Genomic DNA, 19,693 nt, shown 5'->3' on the forward strand with positions numbered 1-19,693 from the left:
TACTGCTCCTATGTACAAGAATATAACTAGTATAATACTGCCCCTATGTACAAGAATATCACTACTATAATACTGCCCCTATGTACAAGAATATCACTACTATAATACTGCCCCTATGTACAAGAATATAACTACTATAATACTGCCCCTATGTACAAGAATATCACTACTATAATACTGCCCCTATGTACAAGAATATAACTACTATATTACTGCTCCTATGTACAAGAATATAACTAGTATAATACTGCCCCTATGTACAAGAATATCACTACTATAATACTGCCCCCTATGTACAAGAATATAACTACTATAATACTGCCCCTATGTACAAGAATATCACTACTATAATACTGCCCCCTATGTACAAGAATATAACTACTATAACACTGCCCCTATGTACAAGAATATAACTACTATAATACTGCCCCTATGTACAAGAATATAACTACTATAATACTGCCCCCTATGTACAAGAATATAACTACTATAATACAGCCCCTATGTACAAGAATATCACTACTATAATACTGCCCCCTATGTACAAGAATATAACTACTATAATACTGCTCCTATGTACAAGAATATAACTACTATACTACTGCCCCTATGTACAAGAATATAACTACTATAATACTGCTCCTATGTACAAGAATATAACTACTATAATACTGCCCCTATGTACAAGAATATCACTACTATAATACTGCCCCCTATGTACAAGAACATAACTACTATAATACTGCTCCTATGTACAAGAACATAACTACTATAATACTGCTCCTATGTACAAGAACATAACTACTATAATACTGCTCCTATGTACAAGAATATAACTGCTATAATACTGCTCCTATGTACAAGAACATAACTACTATAATACTGCTCCTATGTACAAGAATATAACTACTATAATACTGCCCCCTATGTACAAGAATATAACTACTATAATACTGCCCCCTATGTACAAGAACATAACTACTATAATACTGCTCCTATGTACAAGAACATAACTACTATAATACTGCTCCTATGTACAAGAATATAACTGCTATAATACTGCTCCTATGTACAAGAACATAACTACTATAATACTGCTCCTATGTACAAGAATATAACTACTATAATACTGCCCCCTATGTACAAGAATATAACTACTATAATACTGCTCCTATGTACAAGAACATAACTACTATAATACTGCTCCTATGTACAAGAACATTACTATAATACTGCTCCTATGTACAAGAACATAACTACTATAATACTGCCCCTATGAACAAGAACATAACTACTATAATACTGCTCCTATGTACAAGAATATAACTACTATAATACTGCTCCTATGTACAAGAATATAACTACTATAATACTGCTCCTATGTACAAGAATTTAACTACTATAATACTGCTCCTATGTACAAGAATATAACTACTATAATACTGCCCCGATGTACAAGAATATAACTGCTATAATACTGCTCCTATGTACAAGAATATAACTACTAGAATACTGCCCCCTATGTACAAGAATATCACTACTATAATACTGCCCCTATGTACAAGAATATCACTACTATAATACTGCCCCTATGTACAAGAATATAACTACTATAATACTGCCCCTATGTACAAGAATATCACTACTATAATACTGCCCCTATGTACAAGAATATAACTACTATATTACTGCTCCTATGTACAAGAATATAACTAGTATAATACTGCCCCTATGTACAAGAATATCACTACTATAATACTGCCCCCTATGTACAAGAATATAACTACTATAATACTGCCCCTATGTACAAGAATATCACTACTATAATACTGCCCCCTATGTACAAGAATATAACTACTATAACACTGCCCCTATGTACAAGAATATAACTACTATAATACTGCCCCTATGTACAAGAATATAACTACTATAATACTGCCCCCTATGTACAAGAATATAACTACTATAATACAGCCCCTATGTACAAGAATATCACTACTATAATACTGCCCCCTATGTACAAGAATATAACTACTATAATACTGCCCCGATGTACAAGAATATAACTGCTATAATACTGCTCCTATGTACAAGAATATAACTACTAGAATACTGCCCCCTATGTACAAGAATATCATTACTATAATACTGCCCCTATGTACAAGAATATCACTACGATAATACTGCCCCTATGTACAACAATATAACTACTATATTACTGCTCCTATGTACAAGAATATAACTAGTATAATACTGCCCCTATGTACAAGAATATCACTACTATAATACTGCCCCCTATGTACAAGAATATAACTACTATAATACTGCCCCTATGTACAAGAATATCACTACTGTAATACTGCCCCCTATGTACAAGAATATAACTACTATAATACTGCCCCTATGTACAGGAATATAACTACTATAATACTGCTCCTATGTACAAGAATATAACTACTATACTACTGACCCTATGTACAAGAATATAACTACTATAATACTGCTCCTATGTACAAGAATATAACTACTATAATACTGCCCCTATGTACAAGAATATCACTACTATAATACTGCCCCCTATGTACAAGAATATAACTACTATAATACTGCCCCTATGTGCAAGAATATAACTACTATAATACTGCTCCTATGTACAAGAATATAACTACTATAATACTGCCTCCTAGATGTGAGGTTGTGTGTCAGTGGTTCTCCTGATGTCTGGAGCAAGCCCAGGGAGGAGCCACCCTGGGCGGGGAAGCTCCCCTGGCAAGGCCCACGCTTCCCGGCCTACACTGGGACTAGCCTCCCAGGCTTCTACTAATGGGAATGTTAATCCCAAAGCCACTGTGAGTCCAGTGAATGCAGCGAGTCAAAGCTGCAGCAGTTCAGTGGAGGAAAAGGTTGTGACTAAAGTTTTGGGAGGAAAACCTTCTCCAGTTCCAGGAAAGAAGCAAGAAGGAAAAGTCTCTGTGAGTGATGGAATCCAGCAGAATGTGAAGTCTTGTAGCTCCCCAGTCAGTAAGCAGCTCCTGCCAGGTGCACTGGTGAGATCAGCCCCAGCTGTGCAGATCACCTCTCCAGCTTCCAGGCAGAGACGGACGTCTTTGGAAAGGCAGACAATGCAGGAGAACCTACAGCACATGGCAGTATGGCGCGGTCAGGACGCACACGGTCGCAGTCAGGTGGCAGCGATAAACCTGCTGCGGAGCCTGCATCCAGCCAAGGGGCCACAAAACCATCCGTGGTGGACCCGCACAAGACTGTCTTCAAAACCCCTGTACCCGTGGTCAAGACTAAACCTGTGGAGCCGGCGCGTGCACCCGAGCTGCAGCTAGCGGATGAGATACCGGGACTTGTCCGAAAACTGGGTGAGTTACAGCAGCAAAAAAAGCGCTGCAAATGGAGGTAGACTTCATCTATAACCTAAAGACCACTAATCCTGCCAGTAATGAGGCGTATGACCTGAGACTGAACACATTGGGTGTACAGCTGGCGAGTGTTGTGCAGGACACTGAATCTGTGCTAGAGAGCATGGGGCCCCTGGCAGAGACCTACAGGAACCGGGAGCGGTTCGCCTCCTATAAGCAGGGCTGTGCTGTAGAGGCCAGGACCCCTGATGTTCAGGACGGGACCCCCCAGCAGCGGACACGGCCAGTGCTACAGGCTGCCCGCTTCTGCTTCCAGGAGGGAAAACAACTGCAGCAGCAGGCAGCTCAGTGTGAACAGGAGCATACACTTCAGACTGCAGCAGAGGCACCACAGGTCCCAGAATGCCCCACACAGGAGCAGGACAGTATTTGTGAGACGGTTTGTGCTGATGAGGCTGAAGCACAGACTGTGGCTGGTGATGCTCTGCCCATGGGGTCGGGGGTTGGAGGGGTTTCACATTCTGTAATGGACGTCGCACTGTCTGATGATAATGATGCTGCTCATGATAATGTGCATGATATGTGTGACTATCCCCCTTTGCCATCCAGTCCACAAGGTGTGACAGCCCCCCCTGCTGCAGGCCCTCTCCCTGTCAGTCAGCCCAGTGTGACCCGGCAGGTGCCCCCCAGGAATGCCTGGAGCCGCGGCGCCCCATCCTTCACTTCCAGCGCCAGGTATACCGGCCAGACTTTCAAGCGCATTAATGTGGTGCGGTTTAAATACATAGGTGCCAAGGAGGATCTGCCACAACGCAGGTATGTGGTGAGAGAGCTGCTCTGCGGCCAGATGGGGTTTGTGGCAAATGAGATACTGGCGGTGTCTAATCTTCAGGACAGGCAGGGCTACGAGGTCAGCTTCAAGCTCATGTCTGACCTGGACAGATTCTGGGCCAATTACCCCAAGTTCAGAGATGCTGAGGGCTGGAATAAGTTTGTGTTGGTTCCTATCTCCAGGCCGGACACTGTCACAGTAAACATCACGTTCTGGAATGAGGCCGTTCCTCCACAGGACATCGAGGTGTGGCTCCGGAGACACTGTGACCTCGTCTCTGGACTCACCAAGGTCAGAGATGAGGATGGTATCTGGACAATGGGGTGGCGGGTCTTGGTAAAATTACGGCAATGTGATAACATCACTGCCCACTTACCCAACTCCTTCTTCATTGGGAGGGAGAAGGGAAGGTGTTATTATCCCGGGCAACCCAGAAAGTCCTTCAAATGTGGTGGGAAAGGTCATCTGGCTAACGCCTGTACTGTGGTGAAGTGCAGTCTGTGTGGGGCAATCGGCCATGTCGCTGCAGACTGCCGGGACGTCAGGTGCAACCTCTGTGGTAGGATGGGCCACCCTCACAGGGACTGTCCAGACGCCTGGCACAACATCTGCAGAGTCTTCCCTGATGAGTTAGTGATGGCAGGGGCAGAGGCTCAGGAGGATGAGGATGTGGTGGCAGGGACACATGAGGAGGAGGATTTAATGTCAGGAGAGATGTTGACCAGCTCAGATGCCCACCAGGAGTCCACTCAGGCAGCACCAGAGAAGCAGGTTGCAGAGGGGAACATGGAGGTCGTCCATCAGGTCCAGCAGCCTCAGATACCCCCCCTTCAGCATCGCTGTCTGTATCTGATGACTGGAGCATTAATAATAATAAAAGGAAGAAAAAGAACACATCCTCCCGTAAACCTGAGGCAGAACATGACACTGGTCAGAGTGCTAGTAAGAAGGTTCAGAATTCTGCAGGAGTGATGGTCGTGTCCAACAAGTATGGAGTTTTAGCTGACTCCAATGGTGACGATTATGAGGAAGAGTTGAGGAAAGTTGATGCTGAGTGTGACAGGGACATAGAGGACCATCCCCAAGCGGAAGCCCTTATCTGTGGTCCCTCAGGTAGAGTCTGACATGGACACCAGTGGTGGAGAGAACATCTCTGACTCATGATGATGGCTGTTACTCTGCTCCTTCTATATTGTGTTGTGATGGCGGGGTTCTCATTGACAGTGACCTCGAGCAATGTGAATAGCATTAAGCTGAGGAGAACTAGACACGTGGTGTATGAACATCTGAAATATCTGGACACAGATGTCATCTTCCTGCAGGAGACACAACTGACATCTCTGGGGCTTATGAGAGAGGCTAAGAGGGAATGGCGGTCCGGTCCTTCTTTCTGGTCACTGGCTGTGGAGCCTTACGCCGGGGTCGCTGTCCTTTTTAACACCAATGATGTGACTGTGCATAGGATGACGGAGGTGGCCATGGGAAGATGTCTGGTCCTAGAAGTCACTATCCATGGGAGGCGACTCCGGCTTATTAACATCTATGGGCCACAGACAGTGACGGACAGGATCCAGCTGTTTAATGACGTCAAGCCTTACCTTTTCACTTCTCTTCCAGTGGTGATGGCGGGGGACTTTAATGCCATAATGACATCAGGTGACAGCTCCTCAGGCAGGGCAGTGACGAGGGACGGTAAAGTCCTACATAACGTCATAATGCAGGCAGGACTGACTGACATTTTCACACAGGGTGGGCGACAGCCAAAATTCACATATTCATGTTCCAACAGGAGCAGTAGGATAGATTTTGCTTTTGTCAGTCCTACTGAGGCTGTCGGCGCCCTGAGTGAGAAGGTCGTCCCTTACTCTGATCACCTCGCCTTGTGCTTCTCTTTGGGTTCCTCTAACCGTCCGGACATTGGTAGGGGGTTGTGGAAGCTCAATTCCCGTCTCCTGGATGATGCCTATGTTCAGAGCCGTGTTCACTCCCTTATCCAGCTTCATCTAGACAGGGTTGACTTCTATGACATGACCGACTGGTGGGAGGACGTCAAGGAGGATATCAGATCCCTCTTAAAGAGACTGTCAGTTAATAAAGGGAGGAATAAGTACAGCTAGTACCTAAAGCTGCGCAAAGAATTGGAGTCACTGTATTCGGCGGGCGGGGATGACAAAGTGAAGATCGACCGGCTGAAATCTGAGATAAAGCAGTATCAGTATAGCAGGTATACGTCCCTGGTTCTTGAACGGGATTATGGGTCCTTAGGGGCCCCTGATCCCTTTGAGAATTGCAGGGAGAGGGTGGCCAAAAAAATGGTCACGGGTCTCACCGACTCCCAGGGTGTATTGCAGGATTCACGGGAGGGTATCCTGGAGGTGGTGAGATCTTACTATGCTGACTTGTTTCAGAGGAAAGTTTTGGATAAAGATAAGATGACTCAATTCTTGGAGGCAACTCCAGTGCCTGATACTAATGATCTGGACTTCTCTCCTTTGACAGCAGAAATAACGGTGGAGGAAGTTAAGGAGGCCATTGATAAGTTATATCTGAAGAAGGCACCAGGTCCAGATGGTATAACGGCAGAATTTTATAAGAAATTCAGAGACCTCCTGGCTCCAATTCTCGTGGATGTGTATAGAAATTGTCTAGAAAATCACCTGATGCCTCCATCCATGAGAGTGTCCTCGTTAATTCTGCTGTCTAAAGGTAAGGAGCCGAGCGACATCAAGAACTGGAGGCCGATTGCCCTCTTGAATGTGGACAGGAAGATTCTAGCAAAGATCCTATTTTCTAGATTAGTCTGTTTGTCCCCGGCACTGTTGGCAGGCTCTCAGTTTGGCACAGTAAAAGGGCGGAACATCTCTGGAGCAGTCATCTCGATACGAGAGATGTTTGAGAGATGTAAAGCTCTGCGGTGTGGGAGATATGTTGTTAGTCTGGACCAGGCTAAATCCTTTGACAGGGTTGATCATGACTATCTGTGGGCCACTTTGTCAAAGTACGGTATTCCGGGACAATTTGTGGATTGGCTGAAGACGTTGTACAGAGAGGCGGTGAGCTTTCCTCTGATTAATGGTTGGCAGGGTGACACTTTTGGAGTTGGGGCGGGGGTGAGACAGGGCTGCCCAATGAGTCCGCTCCTGTATGTTTTTGCCCTAGACCCGTTTCTGAGGTCACTGCAGGAGTGCGATTTTCAGGGGGCGCCGGTCCCCCACTGCCCGCCTCTGAATGTTGTTGCCTATGCGGACGATGTGACGCTGGTGATCTCCAATCCTCGTGAGGTGCAGATGTTATCTGCGTCCATCAGAAGCTACTCAGAGGCCTCCGGGTCTCTGGTCAACCTTGAAAAGAGTCAAGCTCTGTGGACATTAGATACTGAGCCCAGCTTTGATCTGCCGCAGTTTTCCAAAGCCTCCACCCATATTAAGATCCTAGGGGTTAAATTTGGGAGGGATGATAATGCCACGCTAAATTGGGAGGAGAAATTGGAAACCGGAAATGCAAAGGTTCAGCGATGGAAGAACTGGAGGCTGACCTACAGAGAAAGGGTCACAATGTTGAAGACGTACCTGGTCCCCGTTTTCTTGTATGTCTCTGTCGCTTTCCCTTTGCCAGAATCTTTCTCGGCGAGGCTCTTCAGCCTGTTCTTCCAGCTCTTGTGGGGGAATAGGTTGAACCTAATAAAGAGGGGAATAACGTACCTACGGCGGAGAGAGGGTGGGCTGGATATGTTGAATCCAAGGGTTTTCTTTGACTCCTTGTTTCTAAAGGTGAATTTTGGGAACATGGACTCAAACAGTAGCTCCCTGTGGGTAAATAGTATCAGGTACTGGATATTGCCTTTTGCAGAATCTTGGGTGCGAGGCGGCAGTCTCAAGAGGAGGAGATGGACAGGTGACCACCTCCCCCAGTATCTGGACTATGGACTGAAGTGTGATAGGAGGTGGGGACTGGAGAGGTCTTACATTGAGAGCAGTACGAGAAGAGACCTGTATTCTCGTGTATGTAGGACTTTCTTCTACTCTCCACTGGCCCTGAGAGATTGTGTCACCACCACCCTGCAGGAAAGCCTTAGGTTCCTAAACGGGAAACGGCTTCCTCCTAAACTGTTTGATGTCACTTGGCTTTCACTGCATAGTCGGCTCTTTGTCAGAGGGAACCTGAAACATCTGTGTGTCTCTGATCGGACGTGTCCCCTTGGTTGTCAGCAGGAGGAGACGATGGAGCACTTTATATGTGATTGCTGGGGAGGGAGGAAGATCTGGGAGGAAGTGTCAGATAATCTAAAAATCCCCAGACTGCGGACCCTAAAGTATCCCGACATAATCTATGGTGTCCCCTCCACTGTTAGTAACATCAACAGAGAGACGATGTACATTATAATCAGTGTCATCACATACTATCACTGGCACATGAGAACCCGGGTGTCACTGCACAATGAGCTGGTCGATCACACCGCTGCCGCCAATCAGGTTATGTCAGAACTCCGGTGGATAAAATCACTGGAAGTTGGAAGGAGTCCAAGAAACACAACGTTATGGAGAAACGTAAAATTCAGTTAGAAAATATGATAATTTTTTTTTTTTTTTCTTCTTCTAACTTTCTTTTTCTATCCCCAGGTGTGGACACTTTAATTTATTTATGAATATGATCTGATTATGTAATGCTGTGTATATATTACCTAAGTGGTTTGTGTTTTGTTATGCTGGATGATTTTTGTTTTATTATAATTGTATTTATGTTTGGTTTCTAATAAAAATTGCCCCAATATACAAGAATATAACTACTATAATATTGCCCCTATGTACAGGAATATAACTACTATAATACTGCAACCAGAGATCACATAATCACGGTCAGTGCTCGGCTTCCTAATCTGTATATAGCAATCAAAAATGACGACATCACAATAAACCTTTTTGACTGTCTACACTCTGCCTGTCTGCCCGCCGGCTGCTACCCTAGCAGCCTCACATCTCCTGCACGCTGTTCACTCTGTGCTGACATTTTAGAACGTCAGTGCAGAGTAAAGTGTGGACTGACCAAATATTTCTAGTCTGTGGACACAAATTCACTGTAAAAAAAAAAAAAGTTCAAATTCAATTCCAGATTAATTACATTCCCGAAAAAAGGGGATACATCTATAAAAATTAACTTTCATACAAAGTAAACAACCATAATAACACATATTACTACCGAAAGTGAACCAAAGTCATTCAAATCCTGAGTGTAACGCCAGGAGACGATTAAAATATACATAACACACAAAAACAAATATTTTGGCTCACACAAAGGTACCATAATTGTAATTGTACATCTCACATCTCTATGAGTTTCATTGCCACCACTTAATGCGACCGATCAGGAGACTCATATACATGGACCCGGATGTTAATTGGATTAGAGGCACAACTATTCGTTAAATACCCCAGTAAGGGAGATACCATCAGATACACAGAGGGCGAATAAAGTGGAGGTCATGTACACTCGCCTCCAGGACACAGCAGCCTCGTTCCAGACTCATCGCACATTACATGGATGTTATTAGTATCGTCTACGTAACCCCAGAACTTACCTGAAAGCAGCAACCAGTGGGGCGTATATGGAGTCTCCATCGTACACGTACAGGTGATCCCAGCTGCACTCTGTGGCGAAATGGTTGAAGCGGAGACGCAGCACGGTGTTGTTACTGGAGAGAAAAAAACGGTATATTTTATTGACATTAATAGAGGCAGTACAGCAGAGCAGACAGTGTTATGAGAGGAGGAGAGCTGAAAGTAGTGCTCTAATCTCCCAGCACAGTTTAATCCTGCAGGAGGTGAGACCATGAGATCAGAGCTGTCTCCTGACATCTCACACACTGAGAAGCCTGAGATATGTGGGGGCGTGTCCTCGCTCTAGAATATTGTTGCATGCTTATGATTGCGCAACTCACACAGGGAGAAGAAGAACACGCCCCCAGTGAAAAAGTAACTAAACACCCACTCGGACTGGAAACAAGTTATCTCAATACTTTGATTGCTAATATCTCCGCAACGGAGAGGCAAGATAACATAAAAAAAAAAAAAAAAACCATTTTATTCAGCTACGCTGCCACTATTACATTGTGTGTCCAGCTCAATAGGAAAAATTTGGTCAACAATTCCCTATAAGTGTGTACACAGCTGACAGAGGCAGATGCTGGCTGTATAACACTGTGTAGTGGGGTCCACTCCTGAACCTGCACCCAAGCAGCCTTTGAAGAGTTAAATGGATTGTCAACCTGCGACATTCCCAGTGTCTAGAAACTACAACCCCCAGCATGCCATAACAGGCACTAGTGGCCAGAGGTGCAATGTCACAGATGTAGGATTACACGGGGCTGTCGTATGTCTGTCTTGGATGACTCTAGTCTTTCCATCTGCTCAGAATTAGCACCAAACTGACGTGAGCAGAGCCCGAGTCCCGGAGCTTGGTGTCTTCTGCATTTCTTGATCAGGCAGAGGACCCCTTTATGTTACACTGCACAGGTATTATATGGCACTTTGTACAGGGCGAGACACCGGGCACCTGTGTCATACAGCACGGTGGGCTCAGTGGATAGCATTGCAGCCTTGCAGCGCTGGAGTCCTGGGTTCAAATCCCACCAAGGAAAATATCTGCAAGGAGTTTGTATGTTCTCCCCGTGTTTGCGTGGGTTTCCTCCGGGTTCTCCGGTTTCCTCCCACATTCCAAAGACATACTGATAGGGAATTTAGATTGTGAGCCAAATAAGGTGTGACGAGCGGTCATGGAACCCTGGTGTGTATGGACCACTGTATGTGACTATGGAGGCGTCTATGAGCCGGTCTTATTCTCCCCGGGGGGACAGTGTCTGCCATACACCCTCCTGCTTTCGGCGGTGATTGTGAGGCTGTATAACCCGAAGAGTGGGACATGGTGGATTTTGGACACGGTTCAGTTATAACCGCCAACCTTAGAGAGTAGGACTCCTGTGCACAGCAGCGCGGGCCGCCTGCAGCGCCCTCCTTCTCACCTTTAGACTTTGGCCACCGGTAGCATTTGTTATTTACCTTGTGAATCCAGCTCTCGCCAAACATCACACTGCGACCCGAGAGAGGGCACCGCACCCCCGCTCCTACTATACATGGTGTATGATACTTTTCTCCATATGTACCCCCAGGAGCGTCTCTGACCTCCCATCCTGCACCCATAGATAATAATATTGAGCCCACCCTCTACAGATATAATGGCCCCCGCTCCTACTATACATGGGGTATGATATGGAGAAAAGTATGTGCCCCCCACATCCCCCAGGAGCGTCTCTGACCTCCCATCCTGCACCCATAGATAATATGGAGCCCCCTATACAGATATAACGGCCCCTGCTCCTACTATACATGGTGTATGATATGGAGAAAAGTATGTGCCCTCCACATCCCCCCAGGAGCGTCTTTGACCTCCCATCCTGCACCCATAGATAATAATATGGAGCCCCTCTCTACAGATATAACGGCCCCCGCTCCTACTATACATGGTGTACGATATGGAGAAAAGTATGTGCCCCCCACATCCCCCCAGGAGCGTCTCTGACCTCCCTTACTGCACCCACACCCATAGATAATAATATGGAGCCCACCCTCTACAGATATAACGGCCCCCGCTCCTCTGGGAAGGATTTATACTACATTTTGGAGGCATCAGTGAGAACTTTTGGCCCTTCATCCTGAAGAACATTTCTATGGCTGTTCTACACTGGAGGACGAGGGGTTAGAGGTTATACACCAGCGGGACAGAGTATTAGTGAGGGGACGGAGGTTAGACACTGGTTGGGGGGGGGGGGGGGGGAGACAGAAGGTTAGACACCAGGGGAACGGAGGTTATACACTGGGGGTGAGAAAGGGCCGAAGGTTATACACCAGGGGGACGAGGGGTTAAAGGTTATACAGAAGGGGGATGGATGATATACACCGGGGGGGACGAGGTGCTGGAGGATGTACATTGGGGATTGTACACCAGGGGGATGGTTGTTATACACCGGAGGGTGAGAGGCCATGTATTACACAACAGGAAAATGAGGGGCCAGAGGTTAGACACCGGAGGGCGAGGGGCCAGAGGTTAGACACCGGAGGGCGAGGGGCCAGAGGTTAGACACCGGAGGGCGAGGGGCCAGAGGTTAGACACCGGAGGGCGAGGGGCCAGAGGTTAGACACCGGAGGGCGAGGGGCCAGAGGTTAGACACCGGAGGGCGAGGGGCCAGAGGTTAGACACCGGAGGGCGAGGGGCCAGAGGTTAGACACCGGAGGGCGAGGGGCCAGAGGTTAGACACCGGAGGGCGAGGGGCCAGAGGTTAGACACCGGAGGGCGAGGGGCCAGAGGTTAGACACCGGAGGGCGAGGGGCCAGAGGTTAGACACCGGAGGGCGAGGGGCCAGAGGTTAGACACCGGAGGGCGAGGGGCCAGAGGTTAGACACCGGAGGGCGAGGGGCCAGAGGTTAGACACCGGAGGGCGAGGGGCCAGAGGTTAGACACCGGAGGGCGAGGGGCCAGAGGTTAGACACCGGAGGGCGAGGGGCCAGAGGTTAGACACCGGAGGGCGAGGGGCCAGAGGTTAGACACCGGAGGGCGAGGGGCCAGAGGTTAGACACCGGAGGGCGAGGGGCCAGAGGTTAGACACCGGAGGGCGAGGGGCCAGAGGTTAGACACCGGAGGGCGAGGGGCCAGAGGTTAGACACCGGAGGGCGAGGGGCCAGAGGTTAGACACCGGAGGGCGAGGGGCCAGAGGTTAGACACCGGAGGGCGAGGGGCCAGAGGTTAGACACCGGAGGGCGAGGGGCCAGAGGTTAGACACCGGAGGGCGAGGGGCCAGAGGTTAGACACCGGAGGGCGAGGGGCCAGAGGTTAGACACCGGAGGGCGAGGGGCCAGAGGTTAGACACCGGAGGGCGAGGGGCCAGAGGTTAGACACCGGAGGGCGAGGGGCCAGAGGTTAGACACCGGAGGGCGAGGGGCCAGAGGTTAGACACCGGAGGGCGAGGGGCCAGAGGTTAGACACCGGAGGGCGAGGGGCCAGAGGTTAGACACCGGAGGGCGAGGGGCCAGAGGTTAGACACCGGAGGGCGAGGGGCCAGAGGTTAGACACCGGAGGGCGAGGGGCCAGAGGTTAGACACCGGAGGGCGAGGGGCCAGAGGTTAGACACCGGAGGGCGAGGGGCCAGAGGTTAGACACCGGAGGGCGAGGGGCCAGAGGTTAGACACCGGAGGGCGAGGGGCCAGAGGTTAGACACCGGAGGGCGAGGGGCCAGAGGTTAGACACCGGAGGGCGAGGGGCCAGAGGTTAGACACCGGAGGGCGAGGGGCCAGAGGTTAGACACCGGAGGGCGAGGGGCCAGAGGTTAGACACCGGAGGGCGAGGGGCCAGAGGTTAGACACCGGAGGGCGAGGGGCCAGAGGTTAGACACCGGAGGGCGAGGGGCCAGAGGTTAGACACCGGAGGGCGAGGGGCCAGAGGTTAGACACCGGAGGGCGAGGGGCCAGAGGTTAGACACCGGAGGGCGAGGGGCCAGAGGTTAGACACCGGAGGGCGAGGGGCCAGAGGTTAGACACCGGAGGGCGAGGGGCCAGAGGTTAGACACCGGAGGGCGAGGGGCCAGAGGTTAGACACCGGAGGGCGAGGGGCCAGAGGTTAGACACCGGAGGGCGAGGGGCCAGAGGTTAGACACCGGAGGGCGAGGGGCCAGAGGTTAGACACCGGAGGGCGAGGGGCCAGAGGTTAGACACCGGAGGGCGAGGGGCCAGAGGTTAGACACCGGAGGGCGAGGGGCCAGAGGTTAGACACCGGAGGGCGAGGGGCCAGAGGTTAGACACCGGAGGGCGAGGGGCCAGAGGTTAGACACCGGAGGGCGAGGGGCCAGAGGTTAGACACCGGAGGGCGAGGGGCCAGAGGTTAGACACCGGAGGGCGAGGGGCCAGAGGTTAGACACCGGAGGGCGAGGGGCCAGAGGTTAGACACCGGAGGGCGAGGGGCCAGAGGTTAGACACCGGAGGGCGAGGGGCCAGAGGTTAGACACCGGAGGGCGAGGGGCCAGAGGTTAGACACCGGAGGGCGAGGGGCCAGAGGTTAGACACCGGAGGGCGAGGGGCCAGAGGTTAGACACCGGAGGGCGAGGGGCCAGAGGTTAGACACCGGAGGGCGAGGGGCCAGAGGTTAGACACCGGAGGGCGAGGGGCCAGAGGTTAGACACCGGAGGGCGAGGGGCCAGAGGTTAGACACCGGAGGGCGAGGGGCCAGAGGTTAGACACCGGAGGGCGAGGGGCCAGAGGTTAGACACCGGAGGGCGAGGGGCCAGAGGTTAGACACCGGAGGGCGAGGGGCCAGAGGTTAGACACCGGAGGGCGAGGGGCCAGAGGTTAGACACCGGAGGGCGAGGGGCCAGAGGTTACACACCGGAGGGCGAGGGGCCAGAGGTTAGACACCGGAGGGCGAGGGGCCAGAGGTTACACACCGGAGGGCGAGGGGCCAGAGGTTACACACCGGAGGGCGAGGGGCCAGAGGTTACACACCGGAGGGCGAGGGGCCAGAGGTTACACACCGGAGGGCGAGGGGCCAGAGGTTACACACCGGAGGGCGAGGGGCCAGAGGTTACACACCGGAGGGCGAGGGGCCAGAGGTTACACACCGGAGGGCGAGGGGCCAGAGGTTACACACCGGAGGGCGAGGGGCCAGAGGTTACACACCGGAGGGCGAGGGGCCAGAGGTTACACACCGGAGGGCGAGGGGCCAGAGGTTACACACCGGAGGGCGAGGGGCCAGAGGTTACACACCGGAGGGCGAGGGGCCAGAGGTTACACACCGGAGGGCGAGGGGCCAGAGGTTACACACCGGAGGGCGAGGGGCCAGAGGTTACACACCGGAGGGCGAGGGGCCAGAGGTTACACACCGGAGGGCGAGGGGCCAGAGGTTACACACCGGAGGGCGAGGGGCCAGAGGTTACACACCGGAGGGCGAGGGGCCAGAGGTTACACACCGGAGGGCGAGGGGCCAGAGGTTACACACCGGAGGGCGAGGGGCCAGAGGTTACACACCGGAGGGCGAGGGGCCAGAGGTTACACACCGGAGGGCGAGGGGCCAGAGGTTACACACCGGAGGGCGAGGGGCCAGAGGTTACACACCGGAGGGCGAGGGGCCAGAGGTTACACACCGGAGGGCGAGGGGCCAGAGGTTACACACCGGAGGGCGAGGGGCCAGAGGTTACACACCGGAGGGCGAGGGGCCAGAGGTTACACACCGGAGGGCGAGGGGCCAGAGGTTACACACCGGAGGGCGAGGGGCCAGAGGTTACACACCGGAGGGCGAGGGGCCAGAGGTTACACACCGGAGGGCGAGGGGCCAGAGGTTACACACCGGAGGGCGAGGGGCCAGAGGTTACACACCGGAGGGCGAGGGGCCAGAGGTTACACACCGGAGGGCGAGGGGCCAGAGGTTACACACCGGAGGGCGAGGGGCCAGAGGTTACACACCGGAGGGCGAGGGGCCAGAGGTTACACACCGGAGGGCGAGGGGCCAGAGGTTACACACCGGAGGGCGAGGGGCCAGAGGTTACACACCGGAGGGCGAGGGGCCAGAGGTTACACACCGGAGGGCGAGGGGCCAGAGGTTACACACCGGAGGGCGAGGGGCCAGAGGTTACACACCGGAGGGCGAGGGGCCAGAGGTTACACACCGGAGGGCGAGGGGCCAGAGGTTACACACCGGAGGGCGAGGGGCCAGAGGTTACACACCGGAGGGCGAGGGGCCAGAGGTTACACACCGGAGGGCGAGGGGCCAGAGGTTACACACCGGAGGGCGAGGGGCCAGAGGTTACACACCGGAGGGCGAGGGGCCAGAGGTTACACACCGGAGGGCGAGGGGCCAGAGGTTACACACCGGAGGGCGAGGGGCCAGAGGTTACACACCGGAGGGCGAGGGGCCAGAGGTTACACACCGGAGGGCGAGGGGCCAGAGGTTACACACCGGAGGGCGAGGGGCCAGAGGTTACACACCGGAGGGCGAGGGGCCAGAGGTTACACACCGGAGGGCGAGGGGCCAGAGGTTACACACCGGAGGGCGAGGGGCCAGAGGTTACACACCGGAGGGCGAGGGGCCAGAGGTTACACACCGGAGGGCGAGGGGCCAGAGGTTACACACCGGAGGGCGAGGGGCCAGAGGTTACACACCGGAGGGCGAGGGGCCAGAGGTTACACACCGGAGGGCGAGGGGCCAGAGGTTACACACCGGAGGGCGAGGGGCCAGAGGTTACACACCGGAGGGCGAGGGGCCAGAGGTTATACACCGGAGGGTGAAAGGCCGTGTATTACACACCCAGAGATTGGGGGCCCAGACGTTATACACCAGGAGCAATGGATCTGAATAATAAACTGTCACTGGCGGAGTAAGATGTGGGGGACTTGACTTTCCCCGTGTAGTGCATACATGTATCTGTGTGATAGTTGCACGTTTTCCCCATATTTTAGGGGGTTGTCCCTCCATATTTGCACAGCGACACACACTGACTGACAGGGTCACTGGTTTGTGCTGGACACGTCAGCCTTTGTGTCTCGCTGGGCCACGAATCGTGTGAGCGGTGACCATCTCTGTACGACGCTGAGGAATATGTTGCCGCTATATTTATCAGGAACGCAGAAAATATTTTGGACGTAATCAGCTCTCCAGACTGGAAGACCCTCTCCCTGCTCTGAACATTTCATACCGTACATTAAACCCGCCAATGCGTACAATATGGCGGGACGTGCGACTCACCTCCCCTCGATCAGCCAGGTGCATTTAGTCTTGTACTTGTAGTTCCCGGGGCCGTCCGTCACTGTGCCACTGGGTCCACTTAACCTAGAAAGAGAAGGTGACAAATGTAATAAACCTGAAGGCAGTGAGTAGCGCCCCCGTCTGCTGTGACACGTGGCTGCAACATACGTGTACATTACTGTATACACCTGTACAACGCCGAAGGAAGAACTGCCGCACGTGACTTCCCAAGGGGAAGAGGAGGGGCACCGTCACTTTAAAGGAACAGTACATGACAAGTCAACAGGAGGAGTCACTGACAAGTAGGTGGGGCTTTATTGTGTGGGCGGGGCTTACCGTCTGGTTTCCTATTACAGATATCAGTGGGGGGAGGCTCCTGCTGCAGTTACAGCCACACAGGGGTCAGATTTCTAGCCTTTGAGAAGGAGAAGTGCAGATCTGGGAGGTATATAGGATTATCTATGTATACTATTTGTATTGTGACATAGGACTAAATAGCAGGAAAGCCGCAGGAATCGGGGGAACGATAAGACAGAATGACACCTTACAAGAGCGAGCAACGAGCTTAAACTGATGGGGGCGCCGCTTGTCTGTCAGCAGTAACCCGCATCCAAACCTCGTCTGATAAGCACAATGGGCCACCCCAATGGAAGGTTCCCAAATTCAAGCCTGTGTTCATTAGTTTGGGTTATAATCCTGCCTCCATGCTTTACACTGCAACACAGTCTCTTCACACTCACAAGACCGCCACGCACGTCTTGGGAAATCTGCATAAAAGCCACCGCCAAGCCGGCTCCTATGTCCGATAGGAAATCATGTCACAGTTCACACAAACTCCTAAAAAGCGTCTGCCGGCATAATACTTTAGTCTCTGATCTAGCAGCGGCTCGGTGCGGGAGGTTCTGGACTATGGGATGTCCGGAGTAAAGGATCCGTGGGTCTGCAGGGGTGGGGAACCGGCTGTCAGACACAGCCAGACTCCACAAAGAGAAGGGAAACACGAATTGCCTTCTAGATCTCTGTATACACACTGAACTACTGCTGAGTATGCTTCTTCCTCCAGACCCAGTGATCACACAATCGCTGGGTGTAAGGAGAGAGCCAGAGCTGCAGGGTATTAAAAGACCCAGATAGCCCTGCAATGCAGCCAGGAGGCTGAATTCCCCCTGTAACTGGGGATAATATACCAGCTCCAGTTACAGGGGAAATAAATAATACAAAAGACAATGTATTATGTGAAAAAAAAAAAAAACCTTAAGATTATGTGCACACGTAAGCGTTTTTTTTCGCGTTTAAGCGTTTTTACAAAAAAAACGCTTAAATGACGCATCCCATTCATTTTAATGAATTCTGCACTTTTTGTGCATATTGATGTGTTTTTTTCTGCAAAAAAAAAAATGCATCGCGGAAAAAAAACGCAGCATGCTCATTAATTTCGCGGAAAAATCCGCATTTCTAGCTATTTTCTATGAGACTGGGGATGCTCCGGAAAAAAAAGTATAAAAAAAGCACAAAAAAAACGCGAGTTTTCTGGGAAGGAGTCCGGTTTTCAGTCGGGAATTTTCTGCATACGTGTGCACATAGCCTAAAAATGTTTAAGGCTTTATGAGGGGCATAGTATGTAAAATACCGTAAGTAAAAAAATAAAATGTTTTCCAAAAAAGGAGAAAAAAAAAATTAAAAAAATTAATTCCTCTGATCTGAATTAGTTGTCAGTCCCACCCCCGTTGAAAAAAAAAGTACATCATAAATATTAATAATTTCTAGGAAAAGGGAACCACAATTTACAATGTACAGTGAGAAAATGGAGAATGGAGAGGTCTGTAATTAGGGTCGTAGGTACACTTCACCTGTGAGGGACAGAATCTAAAGATGAATTCCAGAAAATCGCATTGTATGAAATTCGCATTTTATTGCATTAAATAAGTATTTGATCACTGACCAACCAGCAAGAGTTCTGCCTCTGACAGACCTGTTAGGCTATGTGCACACGCTGCGGTTTTTGCTGCGGATCCGCTGTGGTTTTGGCCGCAGCGGATCTGCAGCAGTTCTGCAGACAGTGTACAGTGACATGTTGTCCTATGGGATTTACATTCTGCTGTGCACATTCTGCGGATTTTTAACTGCGGAAAAGCTGCGGTTTTGAATCCGCAGAAAGAATTGACATGTCAATACTTTTCTGCGGATTCTGCTGCGGTTTACCATCTCCTCCATTGTAGAGGTGATAAACCGCAGGGGAAAAACGCAGACCAATCCGCAGGTAAAATCGCAGGTCATTTTACCTGCGGTTCCGCAGATACAAATCCGCAGACCAATCCGCAGCGTGTGCACGTAGCCTTAGTTTTTCTGTAAGAAGCCTCCTACTCTGCACTCATTACCTGTATTAATTGCACCTGTTTGAACTTGTTACCTGTATAAAAGACACCTGGTCCACACACTCACTTACACTCCAACATCTTCACCATGGCCAAGACCAAAGAGCTGTCTAAGGACACCAGGGACAAAATTGTCGACCTGCACATGGCTGGGATAAGCTACAGGACAATAAACAAGCAGCTTGGTGAGAAGGCAACAACTGGTGGCACAATTATTAGAAAATGGAAGAAGCACAAGATGACTATCTTCCTCGGTCTGAGGCACCACGCAAGACCTCGCCTCCTGGGGTAAGAATGAATCTGAGAAAGGTTAGGAAACAGCCCAGAAATACACGGGA

General features: G+C 50.8%; 1 protein-coding gene across 1 annotated transcript in view; it reads right to left on the reverse strand.

Moving 5' to 3' along the window:
• ATRN (attractin) overlaps positions 1–19,693 on the reverse strand; it is a 145,936-nt gene that overhangs the window by 102,176 nt on the left and 24,067 nt on the right. Inside the window, exons 2-3 of the mRNA XM_073586755.1 lie at positions 16,981–17,064; positions 9,779–9,892 (exon numbers count right to left, since the gene is read on the reverse strand). Coding sequence (XP_073442856.1) covers positions 9,779–9,892; positions 16,981–17,064 — 198 coding nt within the window. The remainder of the gene's footprint in view (positions 1–9,778; positions 9,893–16,980; positions 17,065–19,693) is intronic.

This window comes from Dendrobates tinctorius, unplaced genomic scaffold (genome assembly GCF_039654945.1).
Source record: "Dendrobates tinctorius isolate UK_male_01 unplaced genomic scaffold, ASM3965494v1 ptg000095l, whole genome shotgun sequence".
Classification (NCBI taxonomy): domain Eukaryota; kingdom Metazoa; phylum Chordata; class Amphibia; order Anura; family Dendrobatidae; genus Dendrobates; species Dendrobates tinctorius.